Here is a 21,398-nt window from a genome sequence, read left to right as displayed (position 1 = left end):
AGTGCCTGTTCTTGCTCGCAGCCACCGCCTCGGGACGGTGCTGCTGTCACTCCCTCCCTCGCAGTGCCCAGGGGATGCTCGGGCTGGAGCTGTCCCGGGATGCTCGGGCTGGAGCTGTCCCGGGATGCGCTTCAGGCGCAGTGCCCTGTGCCAGCTCGGAGCTGTCCCCAGCACCGCTCCCCTCTCCATCCTCATCCCCGGCGCCCGCCGCAGCGCTGAGAGCGGCCCTTGTGCCGGCTGGACACATAGCTCCATCCCCGGCCTGTCCCCATCCCTGGACCAGTTCCTGCACCCATCGCTATCCCCATCGCTGTCCCCATCCCCATTCCTGTCCCCATCGCTGTCCCCATCCCCATTCCTGTCCCCTCCCTGTCCCCATCCCCGTCCCATCCCTTTTCCTGTCCCCATCCCATCCCATCCCATCCCATCCCATCCCATCCCATCCCATCCCATCCCATCCCATCCCATCCCGTAATCCCATTATCCCATCCCATTATCCCATCCCATTATCCCATCCCATCCCACTCCATTATCCCACTCCATTATCCCACCCCATTATCCCATTATCCCACCATCCCGCCCCATTATCCCGCTCCATTATCCCATTATCCCGTCCCATCCCCGTTCCCGTCCCCTCCCTGTCCCCGTGTCCATCCCCGCGCCCCGCCCGCCCCTCGGCCGCCCCCATGCGGCGGGCGGGGGCAGCGCGGGCGCAGAGCGGCGGGCGGGCAGAGCGCGGAGCGAGCGGCGCACGGAGCGCGCATCGCACAGCCCGCTCCCGGCCCCGCCGCAGCCCTCCGCCCGGCCAGATGATGAACTTTCTGCGGCGCAGGCTCTCGGACAGCAGCTTCATCGCCAACCTGCCCAATGGCTACATGACCGACCTGCAGCGGCCGGAGCCGCAGCAGCCTCCGCCGCCGCCGCCTTCCGCGGGCTCCTCGGCCCCCGCCTCGGGCTCGCCGGCCGCGGAGCGCCGGCAGCAGCCGCAGCCCGCGCCCCCTCAGCAGCAGCAGCCGCCGCCGCCGCAGCAGTCCGCGGGCAGCAGCTTCTTCAGCTCGCTCTCCAACGCCGTGAAGCAGACGGCGGCCTCGGCGGGGCTGGTGGACGCGTCCGCCGCCGTCTCCGCGGCTGTCGGCAGAAAGTTCAAGCTGCTCCTGGTCATCGACGAGCCGCACACCGACTGGTAGGTGCCTCCCGCATGTCCCTCCGCGCCCGCACCATCTTCATCATCATCATCATCATCACCATCATCATCGTCCTCCTTGCCCCCGTCCTTCCCCCCATCCTCCCCGCGGTCGCTCCCCGGCAGGTGCGGGCTCACCTGGGGCACAGCCCCCGCACCGGCCCCGGCCCCGCTCAGGGGCTGAGCGCAGCCTCACGGACTGGAAGATGGAGAAAAAAAAAAAAATTCTATATAAAAAACAACCCAGCGAGCCCTGGAACGCCTGACTAGCCGCGAAATCTGTTTCCCGTCACAACAGTAAATAAAACACGTACAGCATACCCTGTGTTCTCTGGCGAAATGAAGAGCTGCTGTGCAGGGGCAGGTTGCATTCAGGTGTCCTGGGGCGGATTTCCGTGCGGAGCCGCGGGTGGCCGTGGCGCTGTGCGCGCTCGTTCGTGTTTTTCAGCCGGCTTGATTCCGCGCAGCTCCCGGGGAAGGTCGGTCCTTGGGGGTGCCGGCCACCAGCCCTCGCTCCCGCCCGGGCTCTGGCAATTCCCGCCGTGCCGTTCATTAACTCGGCCGCTTTTATTTGAGCCGCGTGCTTGGCTCGCACTGATAGCGTGGAATATGTGGGATTTTCCGAGCGCGGGACTCGGCCACCAGCGTGCCTGGCTGGCAGCAGCAGGAGAGCTTATGGCCGTTCCAGCCCTGTTTGTCGCTGCTGGATGCTGTGCTCTGGAGGAAGGACATATTCCTGGCTAACTTGGGTGTTTGCACACCGAGCCGACGAGCGAGAGTCTCGTTCGCTGTTGCTAATTACAGTGCGGGAGGTCTTAGCAGCGCCTGAAAATAATGCAGAGTAAAACAAGTCTGGTTTTGTAAGGCTGAGATCATCCGGTAATGGACTGCGGGTTTAGGGTTTTACTCCCAGCGTCTCGAATTTATAGCCTTGCTGTCTGCATGGGCTCGTGCAGTGCTGTGATCTGATCCAATTTGCTTTAAACCGGTACTTTAATAAAATACTTGAACCGAAAATTTAAGCCTTTAACCATAGCAGATACATTATTTATGTTAAGGTAACATTACCTGTTACATTTTCTAGGTTTTTTCTTCTGTCTGGTTTTGTGGTTGGTTGTGTGTGGGGGGGGGAGTGGGGGTTGGGGTGGTTTTCTTTTTTTTCTATTTTTTTTTCTTTTTAAAAAAACAAGGTGGTTGTACCAGACTGAGGCAGCCTCTGTAGCTACGTCATGGAGATGCATCCATGGACACTGTTCCCTGCCTTGCAGAAACATCTATTGATTTAATATTCTGTAGTGCACAGCTCTCTGTCTCATACATTCAATAACTGTATTTCCTCATAAGGTTTCTTTCTGGGAGATTTTTCTGGGCTTTCTGGAGCCAGTCTAAGTATTTTGAACGTGGTTTTAAATACGTGGTTTACATGCTTGATAAATGCACCCCAAATTAGCACAATCTGTTGGTAGGGGCAGAGCTTTGGAAGCCCTGCATGGGGAGCTCCCCCAAGAGCACTCCAGGTAGGAGCCTCACAAATCCACACAAGGTTACTCATGCCTGCTTGTTTTTGCCTTTTTTTTTTTCTCCTCCTCATAGTGTGTGACATGGGTATGTAGTAGTTCTAGAAAAAAAACAGTTTGTTATTGCACTGGCTCTTTCCTCTCCCAGAAATCAGTCGTTCCGTAGTGGAATATTTTAAAATATATTCTGAAAAATTATGTATCTGACCCTTGTGAGTCCCCTCCAACTCCAGATATGTGCGAATTCTGATAATTCATGCAGAAGACTTTGTTCCATACCTTGGGCTCTCCATGTGGGCGTGCATTGATCTGCTGGGGTATTTGACTCTGGGCTAAAATGGGATCTGGATGAGAAGCTGGGCAAGGAAAAGCAAGGTTGGGAGGGGCAGCAGGTGAGTGCCAGTGGCTCTGGGCACCCCCAGCCCCCGGCTGTGCTGCAGGGGGAGGTTGGCACAGCTCTGTCATGTGATGCTCCGAGCAAACCCTGTCAGTACAGCAAAAGCAGCGCCACAGCATCTCTGAGAGCCTCCAGAATCCCTCCCAGCTGCTGGGCTCTGACCCTGAGAGGAGGATCCCATTCTTGGCCTTTGTTTTTGTGGTGTTTTGAGCTGCGCTGGGTTTGTTTGCCTTCAATTGAAAACGTGTGTATTGAAATTTCAATAGAAATCAAAGGGTTTTGGTCTGGATCACACTGAAATCTTACTGGTTCCTCTCTTCAGCGAGGGCCAGAGGAAGCACAAACCTTTTTCTGTCAGCAAAGGATATTCCCTCTTACCCCTGGCAAAAAGGGAGGTTTTGTTTCCAATATATTTTATTTCTGTGAAAGGTTGACTCATACTTCAAATGTAAGATTTAGTAACCCAACATTGTTGTTGTTGCTCATGGAATCACTACCTAGAACCAAATCCCAGTTGTAGCTTGCATTTTATAATCTTGATCTCAGTGACATCTTTCTTCAATTTCTTGCCCTGAGAGGTTTGTCCTATTGCAAGTTTTTAAATTCTCCATTTCAATTGCTTTACTTTTATGGCATGAGAAAAAAATGGGAGAATGGGCTTATGTATACTAAATTGTGTAATTCTTACCATTTTCCTGACTTCTTAAGGGAAGAGTAAATGCAGTTGAGTCAAAGCACCCAGGGTCAGTCCAGGGTGTGTTAGAGCTGTAAAGGATAATTTTTTTTCCTACAGATTCTCTGGAGTCTTCCAACCACATTTAGTGGTCGTACTTCTCCTGAAGGCAGGGCTGTAAAACAAACTGCATCAAAGATTTTCCACCAGCCTTGATGGCAGGTGAAGGGACAAAAATGAAGATAGGCTAAAGGTTGTGGTCATTAAACCCATGGCAAGTGGTCTTGGTTGGTTCTGGTTCTCATGGAAGACTCCTGGTCACTTTTTACCATAAATGAGCCTCTAGCCCATAGGTAGAAGCAAACAGCCAGCAACCATTTCCCCCAGTTATCTTAGAAATTTCCTGTCATCCCAGACCAGCACCACAGGGAAGGGGTGGCCTGGAGTGCAAACCCTTCCAATGGACCAGCGCTGTTAATTTACATGAATTTTCATAAAGGCGTTGGAAAATCTGATTTTGTTTCCAGGCCTGTTCCTTATGCATTTGGATGTGATGTCCTTTCCACCTGCAGCTGCATACTGAGCAGACATTTCCAATATCTTGGCCTCCAAACCCTCTGATGAGTTCCCACAGCTGGTGGATGGGTTTGAGATGCAGTGGGAGTGTGTCTGATGCACAGATGCTCCACGGCTCTGCTGGGGAGGGCAGAGCTTCAAGAACCACTTGTGAGGTTTAATGGTGATTGGATGTGACAGATTTCCATGGTTGTTTTACAGCTGTGAGGATCTTTGCTGATATTTTACAAATGGAGGAAACTAAGGAGTGAAATAATTCCTTCAAGGTCATCCAAGTGACTCTTGGCAGAGCTAAGTTAAGCCTGGATAGCTTGGTTCAACTTCTCTTTCAATTCTTCATTAAGTGTCCACAATTTCCAGCTAGATAGGTTTATCTTAAAATGTGTTTACTTTCCTTGGAAAATAAGCATTTTGTTCTGTACACAAAACGTCCTGAATATTCAGTGCTGAACAAGGAGTTGATGAGAGGCCATCCATCAGTGGCAAGGGGCCAAGGTGCTGCATAAAGATTATTATCTTTATTAAAAACTTACGTATAAGATTCAGAAAGCTGCTTCAATATTGAAAACTAATCATCACTTAGTGTGTCTTGTCCTTTAAAGCTTGAATACAAGCCTTGCTGGCAGCAGCAGTGAAATTATAAAAAGAACAAAGCTGGTAAATTTTGTTCTTGTATTTTTTTAAGCACAGATCTGGTTGTAAGCATCAGTGCCTTTTTTTTTTTCCCACAGACAATTATGCATTTCACTTTGTGTTTACTGCCTGAGTAGTTACCCAGTTTGTGATGGGCTCCAAAGATAACTCCAAATGGCTGGGACAAATGCTAAATGAAGAGCAAACTTTCTGGTTTAAAATTACCCAGTCACTTGTGGGCCAGCTCTGCTCATCAGAAATATTTTTAATATGAGCACTGTTGTTGCAGTGCAGAAAAGCACTTCTTGATGACAAAAATTTCTTGAAGTGAGCAGCATGAGCTTCTTAGGGTTTGGTTTTTGGTTTGGGTTCACTAGAAGGTGGAAATGAGTTAAAATTAAAAATGTGTGTGCTGTTGTTTTTTTGTAACTACCGGACGTGCATGAATGCACTACAATGACAATTTCACTGCAGTTCTCTTCATTAGGGATGGCTCAATTGTGCATAACTAATTAGTAGTTCCTAACTCCAATTGGCTTAGAATTCTCACATATTTAATTGTAACAGATTGATTTAGTAGCTGCAGATTTCATTTCATTCAGTGTGAGCCTTCAGTGAGTGAGTTTTCCAAATTTAGAAGGTGTTGCTTGGTTCAATAATGCATAAATGAGGGCAAGTGCTCTGCCAGAGCACTCTGCAGTCCCTTGGGATGGCTCTGGAGAGGGACAATGTCCCTGCAGCCTCCTGCCGTGGCACAGCTCACTGCTACCAGCAGAAAATCCAGAGCCAGATGGGAAATGGGGAGGGAAACCCAGTTTGGGACAAATCTGGGGCTGGTGGAGGGGATGGAAGGGATTCCTTGGCACTGGGACTGAAGGTGGGATGTGTTTGGAGGCAAATCCAGCAGTGGAGGAGGCTTTTAAAGGGTCTCCACTCTCAAAACTTTAACCAAATGACCAAACGTGGTCAAGGAAAAGATAATCTTATCAATATGTATATTTTATATGGGAAGAAAAAGTGTATACTAAATCACCTTTATTAATTTAAAATGCCCTTTTCAAAAAGAAACTCTTGATACTAAAGGAAAACAACCTGGCCTTTGGTATAATGCTGTCATATTTCAAGAAGGCAATAGGTTCCTTAAAATAAGCTCTGAAACTGAGCACAGGTGACAAAGGTTTTACTTTGGTTTCTCTCTAATTTTCTCTTCATATGAAAGCTTTGAATTTAAAAATTATCTTTGTGAGACCTTTCAGTCTCGCTCGAGTTGTGGCCTCTGGAGTGGGTTCCCAGCCCACCAAAAAGGAGCTGGCAAGCAGCATTTGCATGAGGCCAGTGTGTGCTTCTTCCAAGCAGGTAATTGGTAATTAGATCAGCCCTGCTTCCCAGCACAGCCTGCAGCTCCCAGCTCTGCATTAAGGGCTCTCTGCCTCTGCAATCCAAAAAACACCACCATTAAAGCAGGGATGCAGGCACAGACAGCACATCTCTGCGGGCTGGGAGGGGTCACAGAGAAAACCACGAGGGTTTCTGTAGTTTCATCCTGAACTCTGCCTCCTCAGCCACTGCACCAGGTGTTTCAGGGGGTAAAGTACAGCTCGTGGGGCCTTGACGCTGCTGCTTTGTCCATTTTTTAAATATTAATTCCACACTGGGCAAGGGCTGGAGGAGCAGGGCATGCAGCTGAGCTAACTGAAGTGTGGAAGGTGTTAAATCTGAATTTGTGTGTACAGCAACCTCACCCAAGGGTGTTCTGTGTCTGCTCTCCCAACAGCCAGCTGGTGCAGCACCAGACAATGTTTGTGCTGGTATTTTAAGATGATCTAAGAAGTAAAATTGCTGATTTTTTTTTCTTCAGTTTTTCTACAGTTCTGTTGTGTGTAATACTTGGCTATGTTGGTATAAATAGGCAAACACAGTATGTGAGAGAGATTACCTTTTTGATAAACTAGAGTATGAGAACCAAATCTCTCAGTGGATAACACTTTCTCCTCCATGCTCTGTGTGTTGCTCTATCCAAACAAGCTCTTGCAGGCTCTAATGTTATTTCAGGCTGCTGAGTGTAAATGAGATGCTGGCCACAAATTTGGACAGATTGTGGTGTCACCCCCATCCCATAATCCCATCCCATCCCATTATCCCATCCCATCCCATCCCATCCCATCCCATTATCCCATCCCATCCCATCCCATCCCATCCCATCCCATCCCATCCCATTATCCCATCCCATCCCATTATCCCATCCCATCCCATTATCCCATCCCATTATCCCATCCCATTATCCCATCCCATTATCCCATCCCATTATCCCATCCCATTATCCCATCCCATTATCCCATCCCATCCCATCCCATCCCATCCCATCCCATCCCATCCCATCCCATCCCATCCCATTATCCCATCCCATCCCATCCCCCTGTGCTCAGGATCCAAGTGACTTTTTTTCTCTTTTCCCTGTTTTTAAGAGACAATAGAAATGCCTCCGAATCCTAATGAAAGATACAGTAACAGGTTTAGTTGAACGGGTAATATTAGAGAAAAAAGTTTGCCAACGTTTTCTTCTAAAGTTTGCCTTCAGAGAAAACAAATGGAAAAATTGGCAAGGAAATAATGAATTTCAGGGAGGTACATTTCAAAGTAATGAGGGTGAAGTGAGACATAAAAGGAATAGCAAATTTCTTGGTAGACTATGGAACCACATAAAATAAGAAATTCTACTTGCAACCTATTCAGAATTTGATAATGGCTTGCCAGTAGAAAATTGTAACCTGTTGAAATAGGAAAGGCATGGAACAAAAGGGTGCTAAAAACTATAATATTAGATGCTTTATTCTTCATCTTGCAAAAGTGTGTAGAGGACTTCCTGTTTTATATGGATGGGGTTTGCCATTGTGTAAACATTGCAGGGCACTGGAAAAGCCATTTTTGCTGGAAACATGTTTCCCAAAAAGATTGATGCTGAATATTCCCACAGGATTTTCTAAGAGTAGTGACTTCATTTTATGCAGTTTTAATACCCAGTTCTTAATAGCACTGTGTGAGTGACCCACACAAATACCATGTCCAATATCACATAATTATATCCCATTAAGAATACTTTAAACTACAGAAATCTGTTTTAATACCACTGAAACAATTGATGTTTGGGGGGATTTATATATTTATAAATAAGGTACATTGCAATCTGCATTTAAAGATGTGATAAGATTTCAGTGAAAATCAGTTCTTGAGCATAAACTTGTGTTTGAGGAAGGGAATAACAAATGCAGGCAGCCAGGTTTGGGTGCAGAACCTCCACAGAAGGAATTTGGATCTGCTTGGCCGAACACGGCAGCAAAGGGTAATTACAGGCAGGTGGAAAAATTGTCAAGAATGGAAAAGATTAAATTGGCAGAGAAAGCAATGTTGTAGATGACAAAAAGTGAAGCCACAAATGATGAAATAAAATGTTACCTGCAGTGATGACATTGCTTCCAAAGAGGAGTCAGCTTACCTTGTGGAGTGACAAGAATGTGCAGTGAGGTGATAAAAGCTCACAGACACTGTGGATGGGAGGGCAGCCTCTGCCCTGGGTCTGCAATGAGAACTCCTTGCTTGGTTGCACTGCTGCTTCTGCTAATTAAACAGCTTTATCTGTGCCCAGTCACAGCGGCCCTCTCAGAGAGAGCCCAGTGCCAAAAGGCTGGCAAGGACAGCCTCAGGCTGCTTCAGGTTTGGGCAAAAAGTGCAAAGATTTTTGCTTTTTCCATCTTCACTGTCCCCACAGGTTGTCCCTCCCTGGCTGACACATAAATGTGAATAAACAGATTCCTAACAACCAGCTGGTGTGATGCCTTTTGGGCTACCTGCAAACAGAGGCCAGACAGAATGAAGGCAATAAAAGCAGTTCTGTTTATTGAAGGCCCTTCAGGTACATTTTGGGCAGACAAAGCCCCCCCAGGGGCTACACCCAAAAATGGACCCCAGCTCACGGGTTTTCACTCTTTTATAAGTTTGGTCCATTTGCAGACTGGGGGTCAATCTCCCAGTTACAGCTGCAGGTAATGAAGTCATTTACCCCAAGTTTGCTCCCCCCAATTCACTTTTGTTTCCATCTCTGGGCCCTGAGGCAGTGAGGTGTCCTTGACTGCCAGCCTGGAGAGGAATTGTTGTGTGTGAGCAGAATGGGAAAGCAGCAGCTCCCACTGGGTATGGAGTTTGGAGTTACACACTGAAGAACTGCAGGATTGCAAATATATGGAAAATATAAAAGCTAAAATCCCAAAGCATCAGATGGCTGAGGTCACATCCTTCTTTATGCTTTTCAAGCTGAGGTGATAGAATTGTTGAATTCAGAGGACACTGAAAGTTAAATCCCGGTTTTCCTGCAGCCCCCAGATGTCTCAGGCAGTGCAGGGCTCCAAAAGCATGGAGCTGAGCTGCAGCTGTGCCAGGGAGTGCTGAGGGACTCGTGGCTCCTGCTGGGACCCTGGTGCCCATCGCCTGCTGCCAGCTGCTGTCCAGCTGCGCCGGCCACAGCTGCTCACTCCTGAAATTCAGATGGAGGTGGGATTCATTTCAGTCGTGGGTTGCTCCAGGTCTGTGTGTACGCAGCTCCGTGCCTGACCTCACGTTTGCTCTGTTTGACCTCATTTCTTCTTTGTTCCTTCTGATTTCTTACCAATAAAACAGATTATAATTCCACTGAAACAGCCCAGATTTAGGGGATTAAACTTCAATAGGAGATCGGTCACAGACTCTTAAGTCTCACATTTGCTCAGGGAAACCAGGATGGCTCCAGAGAGGAAGATCAGCATTATTTCACTCCCTCTTAGCTTGTTTCAGTGGTTTCTTTTGCACTGAAACTCATTTCCAATGACAGCTTTCTACGTATACACCCACTTCAGCATTGAGAAAGTCTTAAAAGACGTTAAAGTTTTCTAAATCAATATTAAAAAAGCCATCAGATCAAATTTTTGATTGTGAAAGTGTGACAGAAAGGTTTAATCATAAAGCATGAAAAATACATCCAATTCCAGTGAGAGGCAATATGGTTTCATCGTGTGCTGTGAGTGCAGAAATTGTTCTACTCAAGAGCTGTTGTCTCAGCCGTCTCCTGTTCAAGGTAAATAAAAATCCTAGGGCTACTTTTAATGAGGAAAAACTATTTATGAAGCCTTTGTCTTTGAACAGAAAACCAAAAGTAATTTTCCTGAGCCTTGTGTGGCTGTTCCATACAATGTGTATCAATAAATGATGAGGGTGTTGGTGATAAACCCTTTAAAATGTGTTTGTGTGTATGTAGTTGTGTATATTTGTATATAGAAGGGGTTTTTTGAGAAGAATTTGTAGGAATTTTCACTGGTGGATGTTGTCCAGATAGAAAGCAGTTTCTTGCATTGGAAAGAAAGGAAGCTCTTCCGTAGTGCCAGTGAAAAGTCAGCTTCTGTTGAAGACAGGTCTCACGAGCATCTGTTGTGCGGCTTACGATGCAGAAGTGATGGGGTTTAGAGATTCAGGTTTGTGTCAGGTTGTCCTCTGCCTAAATTCTTCTAGTTGGACCCATGTTCTAGGATTTCTTTGTGCTGATTAATTTTCTTACTGAGGAAGAAATGTCTGATGTGAGCCAGCAGCAATTGAATGTACACGAGAGTAAGATTACCGTCCCTGGCAATAGGAACACCTGGGAGGAGTCAAGAGAGACACTAATATAAAGTATAATTAGTTTGCATTAAGGTTTACATTATTGCTACTCCAATCACTTCCACTGGGCTGCTGAGGGTCTTACAGCATTGCTTTTCTGTTAAATATTGCAGTTGTTTTATCCTTTTATTTGCTAGAAGGACTTTCTAAAAAAAAAATTCAGAAAAAATCAGGCAGCTAATGCAGCTTTGGGTTTATTGCTTGGTGGGTTTCTTATTCGTTTTCTTTTTGGGTTTTTTTCCCATATTGTGAGCCATTATAAGTATCCCGTTCAGCTCCCAGATCCTTGGTTGTTGGGCTGTGCATTGGTGACAAATAAGCTCCTAAGTGGCCTTTAGAGTGAAATGCAACTGCAGGGTAAAAGGAGATGGCAGAGTGTGATTGTCATTGTCCAAATCCCTCGGTGACCATGTCCGTGTATTTCAGGAGCAGCTCTCTGGAAGGCTTTCAGTGTACAATAAACACACCAGGTGCTGTTACCCTGAAATCCAGGCTCTGTGTGACTTCATGTGGGAACAGCAGAATTAAACCTCGATTTTCTGATTTGCTGGCCTTGTCCCTGGGCTGATGGAACCTTTCCCTGAATGTTTGTGAGTCACTTCTTAGCTGGGTGGTCTAGAACAGTGAATTTGTGGGGCTTTCTGTGGAGCACAATTCCAGTAGTGGTTTCAGCCTTTTGAAAAACTCCTGGCAAACTGCTCTGTCTGTCTGTCTGTCTGTCAGGATGGGATGAAGACTTTGTGCATGTAACCCTTTAACAAACACCAATGTAAAGTTTAAAGCACATTACTTCATTTCAAGGCTTGTTTCAGTTTGGGGATTTTCAACTGAGTGTTTGAAAGGAAGCAAACCTTGCTGGTATCAAGAAAACGTTTATCTTTGAGGGATGACAAATAGTTCTAAAAGTCACTTTTGTATTTCTTTAATTAGTCTGTATTTTAGAGTAGGTTTTTTTTTTTAATAGATGACTGAAATTCTTTAGATCTATGCAATTGATAGATGACTGAAATTCTTTAGATCTAGACACTGGACTCCTCAAGATGAAAACAGTATTTTTTACTTTGAGGGCTTCAGCAAATACGTTTTCATGTTGGCAAATAGGATTATGTGTAATGCATAAATCAGAGTTAATGATGTTAATCAGCAAAAGCAGCTTGTTGTAAAGTATCAGAGTCCCCATCTCTGCTGCACCAGGACTGGAGTGATATGCTGCTAATCTCGTTGACACACACAACTAATTTCATTTGGGGCAAGAAGCAGCTTAATCTGCACATGTGTAAAAGTGTGTGCACATCTCTGTCTTCAGTAATCCAGGAGCATTTCCCTGAAAGAGCTGTGCAAGGCATAAAATTATTCTGCATAATGAGAACAAATTCCTCAGTTTTGTCTGCAACATTGCCTGAAAACTCAGGGTAAAAAAACCCGTGACTGTAGGACCAGCACAAGTTCTGTAAATGGAAATCTGTAAATGGAAAATAAATTGATTAGAAACAGCTCTGATCAGATAGTAAAAATTATAAATATTCAATTATCTTTAATACCCTCTCAAAAATATTTCTGTTTAAATTCCAGTGCACAGGGCCTGCCTGTGTAGACTCTTTTATTGTATTCAGATGAAATAAGGTTTTTTTCTGTCCAAACTCAAATTAACCTGATGCAGTTACTGCCTTTTACAATTCTCCTTGTCAGCTGTCCCCACCAATGCTGCTGCACATTTTGAGGTCAGTGTGCAGTCACTTAACCATGTTAATCATGTTAAAACAAACTAGAGCAGACTTCAAGAATTGTTTAAAACTTTTACTTAAAAATAATGTTTCAGAACTTGTTTTTGCTTGAATCAAACATTTCTGAAACCTTTTGAAAAGATGAAGAAGAAAAAATCCAAGTATATGAAGTTTTTATGTTGTTGTCTTTTTTTAATTGAAGACTTCTAATCTGTCCCTTTGTGTTGAAACCAAAATAGAACATTTAGGGTGAAATTACTGTGGAGGCTTGGAAGTGGTAGTGAAAGGCATTAAATACTGATTAGGCATTTTCTCTTCACAATTCCTGTGTTTATTTACTCTTGTATTGTTTCCATAGGAGCAGTGAAGTATCTGCATGTGACAGCAATGACTTTTTGGGGAAATAATGTGCTGTGGTTAGTCATGACATTTTTACTTGTTGTTCCTTTTTACAAGAGCTGTTTCAAGCTGCTTGTTGATTTTTCTGAGGAATTGATTCCTGACTTTAATCTGTCACCCTTCATTTCAGGTAGGTAAAAGTTCTGACATTAAATTAATATGACAAAAATGGTGATACTCTGCTGATAAATTTCTAGCTTAAGCTGTCAACTGGTGCAAATACCTCCACAAAACCAGGAATTCTGAGGCTTTTCCAAGCAAGCGACATTATTCAGTGGAGTGCAGCTCCAGCACAGCTCTGTGACTGGGAGAGCTGCATTCCGTGATCACTGTGACATTTTCCAGCTCCCATTCCCATTAACAACCACCCTTCAAAACCATCCCCAGAGGGTGGGAGAGCCACACTCCACCAGGTATTGTCACCTGGGAAATTCTCTTCCTGTTCACCTTCTGTTTTTCTAGAGTCCTTTTAAAGAAAAAGTTGGAAGATAATGGAAAATTAAGACTTTTACATCAAGAATTCATCACAGAACGAAAAGTTCTTATTATATTTCTTATGATTCTTATAATTTCTTCACATAATTCTTATTGTGCAGCTCAGGAGGTTGCCAAAAAGTAAAATACTTGCCATTATTCAAACACATTTTCTCCAAGGTACCTGCCTAAATTTTTGCATCAAGTGTCCTTGTAGCTAATGCAGGCATTGTTAAAAAAATCCCCTCTCCAGTATTTTGGTGGGATAAATATGTGTTTAATTTAAGCCTTTTTCACTTGGAGAAATTTTCCAATTTTCCAATTTGCCGTTTATGGCACCTCTTTGGAGGAAAAAAATCAGATGATCGGGACTTGCAATTGTCTTGTGGCTCAGCCACTGAGAGGTCACCTTGCTGGAATAAAGGGGATCACATTCTCCTATTTCTTTGTGTTGGAATAATGGGATTGCATTCTCGTATTTCTGTAGCCTTCCAAGAGCCTTTTATGAACAGCATGATTAGATGCAAATGATGGTTCCACCAAAAAGGCAGAAGAACTGGAAACTGAGTGCTGGAAATGGGCTCTTTGCTCTGCTCACCTCGGTCCCTCATTCCTGTGGCATGTGTGAGTTCATAGCAGAGCCAAGTTTTCCCTAATCCACGTTTCCACAAGTTTTCTTTTTGCTTTCCCCTCCTCATCCCTTCCCCTCTCCTATTCTAGTTTATTCCTTTGGTCATTCAGGTCCCACTGACTGGAAGTACTCAGCTTGTAAGGGGCACATGGGCTGGAAGAAACTGTCCTTGTTCAAGCTGTAATAATGGTTTGAAAATTCTCATGGCTGGTTATTGATACACTCAATTAATCTCTGACACATTGAATTACATTCAGTATTTGAACAGATTCTTGTTTTGCCCTACATTTAAATTACAGGATCAAATGCATTTAGGTTGTCTTAATTCAAAGTTCTTTCCTTGTGCTCTTGATGCCTGTATGAAATTAACTTTCCCTCTTGCTCGTCCTCTTTAAGAGAATTTATCAAAGATAAAACACCAGCGCTCCTAATTAATATAGAACATTTATTTGTAAGAATTTATTATTACCACACATTCATGTTGCTCTTCATCCCAATATCTACTCTTCCTTAAAGCCCAATTGACCCTCCAGATTCCTTGTGATGATCTTGGTGTTTAAAAACAATCAAACAAAGGCAAGATGTGTAGAATACTTAAATTTCAATATTGGTTCACATGCACTAACAACATCTTGTAGTTTGAGTGGCAAAGCAGACTTTGGTAGCAATTTGGTCCCCATAATTGGATAGCACAATCCAGAAATAAATTAATGTAGTGTCCTATATGCCAAAATCCCAGTATTCCTTTTTGGTGTGTTACAAGAACACTGGAGGAATACTGAAACCACATTTTCATAGGGAAGTGTTTGAAATGCGCAACAACTTCTTCCAGTTTTTCATGCCCTTTTCTTGTACACATTTTTAGCATTGAAGCATTTCAGCTTTTGAGAAGACAGATTGAGCAAGTCCTAAATTTTTCATGTATATTGCAGGATGCTCCTGGAGAAGGAACATCCACTAATAATCTCAAATTTTTCATTTGACTGCAGATTGTGATTAAAGACAGAATCATATGGAAGAAGTAACAACACTCACAAGCAACTACTTATATTTTGCTGTTGAGGCCATGAATTACTGGAGAAGCAAATCCTCATGGCAGACCAAGGAATGAAAAGAAAATCTCATTCACCTTGTCAAGATTGGCAGGGCTTTCCTGAACCTGTGATTTGTTTGCTTGAATCATGGGGCACAGAGTTACAAATTGCAAAATAAATCAAGAGGAGGATGAAATTGAGAGTTGGACAACTTTGAGTTAAGGCTCCAGTTCTGCAAGGATGAGCAGAATTGGGACAGAAGAGAATTTGGCTCTTGGTCAGATATTGATCCACAAAATTACCTAAAAACACCCACAACTTATTTGTAATCAGTACAGGAATTGCAGGCAAACCCATATCTGCCTTTTTGGTTTTTCGTTTTCTTATAAGTCAGGAGTGCTCTTGGAGATGACATGTAGGGAACTCCCTAAATTTTACATTAAAAAAAAAAAAACAGTAAAGAATTATCATACAAGTGAGAAAATCCATCAAATGAAGCAAATGGATTTAAATCCAAGCTGGTCCATGCTGCACCCCATTTCCCCCTTGTCACTAGCTCTGACACATCCAGTCCTTCCTTGGACACCTCCAGGATGTACCAAGGTCCAATTTTGCAGCCTATTTTTGGTAGATTAAGTATTTGTGGAACATAGTGATGTTGTAAAAGCAGTGGGATTTAAAATAAACAAAAAGAACAGTTTTCTGCATTGAATTCTCATTTATCACTATTTCTTTGCTGCTTTTCAGACACATCCAGAACGAGTAGCAAAACATATTTATCCCCATGGGCATCTAGCAAACATAGAATTAAACACAAAAACTAACAGAGAACTTTAAATGAAGTAATTATAAACTGTCTTCAGTCTCATGTTCCATATGTTAACCAGCTTGGAATACTAGAGGTTTTGGGTGGCAAAGAGCATCTTCTGTTCATTTGACTTTTACAAATGATTTTTGTAATGATTATGATATAATTCCTGCAGTTCTGAACCTTGCCTTTGGAAGTTTTTTCTTTCACTTGGCTGATCATTTGGAAAACATTGCAGGAAAGGAGGCCTTGACCTCCTGACGTCTGAGGGACAGCAAAGACTAAACCTTGTCCATTGTGGCAAACCATTGGAACAGATTTGCCACATTACTGAAGCAGAGGGTTTATCCAAAGGAATTGCAAGTTCAGAGTTTGGATCTGTCTCCTGAATTTCCAGGGCTGGTGAGGATTTTGTGGATTTATATATATATATATATATATATATATATAAAATTGTGCATATTTGGATTGTTTTAAGAAACAACTCGAGTCCAAGGCAAGTACTTTATAGTTTAAATAAATATAAGTGTCTGGATAGGTTAATGGAATGTGGAAATACACTAATTTTTATGATGATGGATTTTATTTCAGCCTTGGATTCCAGCAAAAGCCTGAGCAGTGATGCTGGGGGGAAAAGGGGAGGGCGGTGGCATTAACCACGGAACAGGGACGAGGATGCGCTTGTACCAATTCCTAATTTAGACGTCAAAACGCTGGAGGTTCAGCCCGGAAAGGAAGAACCCCTCGTCGCAGCGATGTCTGTGAGCTTGCAGAGAAAAGCCCTGGCGGGGAGAGAGGCAGCGCCGCGACTCAGCTGCGGCTCCTGCCCCGCGGGGCCGGGGGCGGCCGCTGCTGGTGCTGGTTCTGGTTCTGGTGCTGGTGCTGGTGCTGGTTCTGCTTCTGGGTCTGCTTCTGCTGCTGGTTCTGCTTCTGCTACTGGTTCTGCTTCTGCTTCTGCTGCTGGTTCTGGTGCTGGTGCTGGTGCTGGTGCTGGTTCTGCTTCTGGGTCTGCTTCTGCTTCTGCTGCTGGTTCTGCTTCTGCTTCTGGTGCTGGTTCTGGTGCTGGTGCTGGTTCTGCTTCTGGGTCTGCTTCTGCTTCTGGTGCTGGTTCTGGTGCTGGTGCTGGTTCTAGTTCTGGTGCTGGTGCTGGTTCTGCTTCTGCTTCTGATGCTGGTTCTGCTTCTGCTTCTGGTTCTGCTGCTGGTTCTGCTTCTGCTTCTGGTGCTGGTTCTGGTTCTGCTTCTGGGTTTGCTTCTGCTTCTGCTGCTGGTTCTGCTTCTGCTTCTGGTGCTGGTTCTGGTGCTGGTGCTGGTTCTGGTGCTGGTGCTGGTGCTGGTTCTGCTTCTGGGTCTGCTTCTGCTTCTGCTGCTGGTTCTGCTTCTGCTGCTGGTTCTGGTTCTGGTGCTGGTGCTGGTTCTGCTTCTGCTTCTGGGTCTGCTTCTGCTTCTGCTGCTGGCTCTGCTTCTGCTTCTGGTGCTGGTTCTGCTTCTGGGTCTGCTTCTGCTTCTGGTTCTGCTTCTGCTGCTGGTGCTGGTTCTGCTTCTGCTTCTGCTTCTGCTTTTGCTTCTGGTGCTGGTTCTGGTTCTGCTTCTGGGTCTGCTTCTGCTGCTGGTGCTGGTTCTGCTTCTGCTTCTGCTGCTGCTGCTGCTGCTGCTGCTGCTGATGATGATGCTGCTGATGCTTCTGTTGCTGATGCTGTTGATGCTGATGATGATGCTGATGATGCTGCTGCTGCTGATGATGCAGTCCTTGCCCAAACACCGCTCCCGGTCCCCGCAGCTCTCCGGAACGCTCACACAGAGAAGAGGCTTCAAGAGGCCTCACCCCGAGTGTGCAAAATCATTGTCCCACAGACAGCATGATCCGAGAGTAAAGCAGACAGGCGGGAAGGTGGAAAAATGTATGGAACAGCAAAATCTTTATGTGAGCACGGGGGCATCTCCGTCCTCTGGGACACCTCCATCCTCTGCAAACACGGGGAGTTTATCACATTTCCAGTGTGAAGTGTGGCTGTGTTTTTCAGCAGGGGTAAATTTTTTTTAATTCAGAAGAAACCGGTTGAATAAAGAGTTATTTCTTTATGCTAAGATAGCTTACATTACTGTAAAAGCTGTCAGAGGCTTTATTGAAACTGGTTTTCATCAGAAGATGCCCAAAGATGGTGGAATTAAAAGATGCCCAAAGCTGTCATAATCCACAGGAGGTGGAATGTGAGTGGAGGGAGGTCAGGGTTGCCTGCGTATTTGGGAGGACCCAGCAAAGGTTTCACTGTCATCCCAGAAACTGTCCAGGTTCTGCATTGCTGTGCCATTGGGAATGAAAGGAAGAGGGAAAACATCTCTTTCCTGTTTTCCATAGCGTGGCAGCTGTTAGTTCTTGTTCCATTGATTCCAGGCTCTCTGTTCTTGTGCGAGCTTGTTTTCAAGTTTAGAGCTAAGTGATACCTGAGTCCCTGCTTGGATAGAATGACAACAATTGAAATTCTTTCCTGACTTGTCACACTGCTAGGAATCCCTTGAGGATTTGCGTGTGTGCACTCATTCTCCTGTGTCTGGAGTCTCCAGGGGATCTGTTCCCATGGCGCCTGTGTTACAACTTCACATCACATCCAGCCTTGCAAACCCTGCTCTTCCTAACCAGAGCCAGCATCTCATCAGGTGCACTTGACCGTGTGGGTGTCAAGTGCTGAAGTCAAATGTCACTGACCAAATATATTCAAGTTCAAAACCAGTTCAGGCCACAGCCCAAGACCCAGTTTTCTGCATTACACCCATGCAATGTGTCAGGTTGCTTGAACAGCTTTTCTTCCTGCTCCTGCTTGAAGTTGCACCTAGGCTCAGGTGATAAACAGATTTTTCGATTTACACGTTGACTAAAAACTGGTGAATTGTTACTTTAATACAATTTCCCTTCTCTCTTCACTCACTGACAGCTTTTTTAGCTCTTAAAATGCTTTTCTTCATTGAATACTTATAAATGATGAGGCTGATTATAGTGGTTTGAACATACCTTGGTGGTGTTGGCATTTTAAACCATGTTTTGTAGAGATTAAACGTGCAGCAAAGATCTGAGGTTTCAAGTTGAAGTCAATCTGAAGGACTTTATAGTTCTTGTAAATGGTGCCAGTTGGGAAGACATTCTGGGAAGTTTGGAATGCAACCCTGAAAGATTTAGGGGATAACAGCCTCAGTTTAAATGTTACCTAACCAATTATTATCACTCTTTTTTCCCCTAAAATCCTCTGGCAAACCAACAGAACATTCCCCGTGCTTTCTACCCTTTTCTAGTGTTAGCAATCCGTTTACATTACAACAAACATCAACAAAACAAACATCAGTTCCTTCGGAACCCTTTCCCCCATCAATTGCTTTCAGCAGCTCTTTGGGGCAGTGAGATGTTTAAGAAGAAAGAATTGGCCAGAATATTTATGAGCAACTCGGATTCCGGATCAGTTTTCAGTGGGAAATTATTTGGAAATTATTCTTCTGGCTGGTGAGATGAAGCTTTTGATTTCAGGGTCCGTTGTAGATAAAAAAGGGGCAGAGAGGGCTGGTTTGGGTGAATGTTTTATTGCAGCCAGGGAGATCAGTATTTTAGATTTAGCTCTTGTCAGTAACAGTGACAACATTAAGGTACAAGTTACAGAAAGTTATTTTGGACTGAATAATCACGGTTTTGTTTCGTTTCAGATCAGGAAGGCAGGAATTAAGAAATTCCCTGTTGTTTACTGATTGAAAATCATGAGAACTTCTATTCTTCCAATTGTATTTTCTTTGTGTTGTCTTCAGATTTGGTAATTTTATGGATTTTTTTCTCACCTTTCCAAGTGGCATCCAGGGTTACATTTTGGCAAGGTTATCTCTCTGAGTAAACCAAGTTTTCGTAGACATTTTAAATTTTCGTATTTACAATTTCAGGATTGGGTTTTACTCTTTCCAAACTCCGCAGTGAGAGAAGTTTTGCTTGATGTGTCATCCACTGCACTGCACTTGCTCACAGCTTCATTAATCTTATAATATTTGTTATAAGAATAATTATTCTTATATTATTATAATATTATTCTTGCATAATTGAGGTAATGTCATTAATGGAAAGCAGGTGAAAAGAGTATTTTAAATACATATAAATGTTTACTGTCTGCAAAAGAAAGAATCTGTACCAGAAGGCAGAATAACAGGCTCCTTATAGCTGATTCAGACTGCTTTTATAAGGTACCTTTATGTAAATTGATTTACCAGAGGAAGGGAACAATTATTTAGTAACAAAAATATTAATTATTTAAGCTCTAGTTTCTTTTTCCTCATAAATCTCACAAAATGCTTCGAAGTTTCCTCAGGTGGAGTGTGCAAAGTTAATATCTTGGTATTTTGGTAATAAAATTTTGTGAGTTGAGGCCTTCAGGTAATTCTGGAATGTATTAATAGTGCCAGAGAGTGATGTCAGAGGCATCCTCAAAGTGTCTGGGATGAACTACTCGTCTGTAAATTAGACAAATCTAATGTAGGGGTGGAAATCACTTAATGAAGATAACTAGCTGAATGTTCTGCTCTGATTAATTTGTGTTCCTATGAAGAATCTCTTCCACCTCAGCTGAGCCATTCCCCTCAACTCCCCAGATTTTGTTTGTTGGGGGAAAAACCTGATCCCAGGAACCTCAGGACAGCTGAAGCACACCAGAGGCTTCAGCCAGAGCTGAGAGTCACCCCAAGGAGCTGCCTCAGGTGTGGCACCCCTGGCATTGCAGCTGCAGGGGATGCAAGGGGATATCAGTGAGCAAGGGAGGGGTTCCTTTGGTTTTATGCCATTGAAAAAGAGATTTATCTACAGCTGAATGCTGTAATATAATATAATATAATATAATATAATATAATATAATATAATATAATATAATATAATATAATATAATATAATATAATATAATATAATATAATATAATATAATATAATATATAAATTTACTCCTGGGCTACATATGCACAATGAGATGGGGATGGACATGGGCAGGGCTTGGTCCTCCACAGGCTGGAGCTCCCAGTCTTCACTCCCAGTTCTCCCAGTGACTCCCAGTTAGGGCTGTGCTGCCAGCAGAGCTGCTGAATTATTTGAACCCACATCTGCAGAAGCCAGGGAGCCAGCAGGGACCGCCAAAGCCAACACCACGAGGTTGTACTCGACCAACTGTGCTCCTGGGGAGTGCATAAAACTATTTTGCAAATTATTTAGCAGGGAGGAGAAGTGTGGAAGTAGAAGAGGTTGAAAACTTCCTCCAGCTGTGTGTTCTGTATGTGGTTTATCTGATCTGGGAAATCTGTGTTAGCAAGGGCTGAGTGGTCACCTGTGACTGCACCAGCCTGGTCCTCAGCAAGGTGGGAGGCATAATTCAGAATTTTAACATCTACAGGTAAGGGTAACCACTCAGTTTTCCTCTCTGAAGTATCAAAAGCTGCATTTTTAGTGGGATTTCTGTCAAAGGCATAGCTTCACACAGCAGATGACTCTTATGTCCTGGTTGTAGTCCATGCAAGTTTTCCAATAATTCCCTTTTGTTAAAGAATAGCAGTAAAAAGAAGCCAAAATGAACGTGGATTTATTTTTTTTTTCTGGAGGTACGTTATAATTTTGGCTCTGTTTTGTCCTTTAAGGAATAGTAGCTCGACCAAGGCAAAAC

General features: G+C 44.0%; 1 protein-coding gene across 3 annotated transcripts in view; it reads left to right on the top strand.

Annotated features, from left to right (window-relative positions):
- The first annotated feature begins 809 nt into the window (after positions 1 to 809).
- SYN2 (synapsin II) overlaps positions 810 to 21,398 on the top strand; it is a 154,382-nt gene continuing 133,793 nt past the window's right edge. For 2 of the 3 annotated variants that reach the window (XM_062500556.1, XM_062500558.1), the window contains exon 1: positions 810 to 1,183. In XM_062500556.1, the coding sequence (XP_062356540.1) occupies positions 810 to 1,183 (374 nt within the window). The remainder of the gene's footprint in view (positions 1,184 to 21,398) is intronic. The other variant, XM_062500557.1, reaches the window with a different exon arrangement.

Source organism: Cinclus cinclus, chromosome 12, assembly GCF_963662255.1.
Source record: "Cinclus cinclus chromosome 12, bCinCin1.1, whole genome shotgun sequence".
In the NCBI taxonomy this organism is placed as follows: domain Eukaryota; kingdom Metazoa; phylum Chordata; class Aves; order Passeriformes; family Cinclidae; genus Cinclus; species Cinclus cinclus.
The sequence above is the reverse complement of the archived record's forward strand: the minus strand, read 5'-3'. Positions and strand labels throughout refer to the sequence as shown.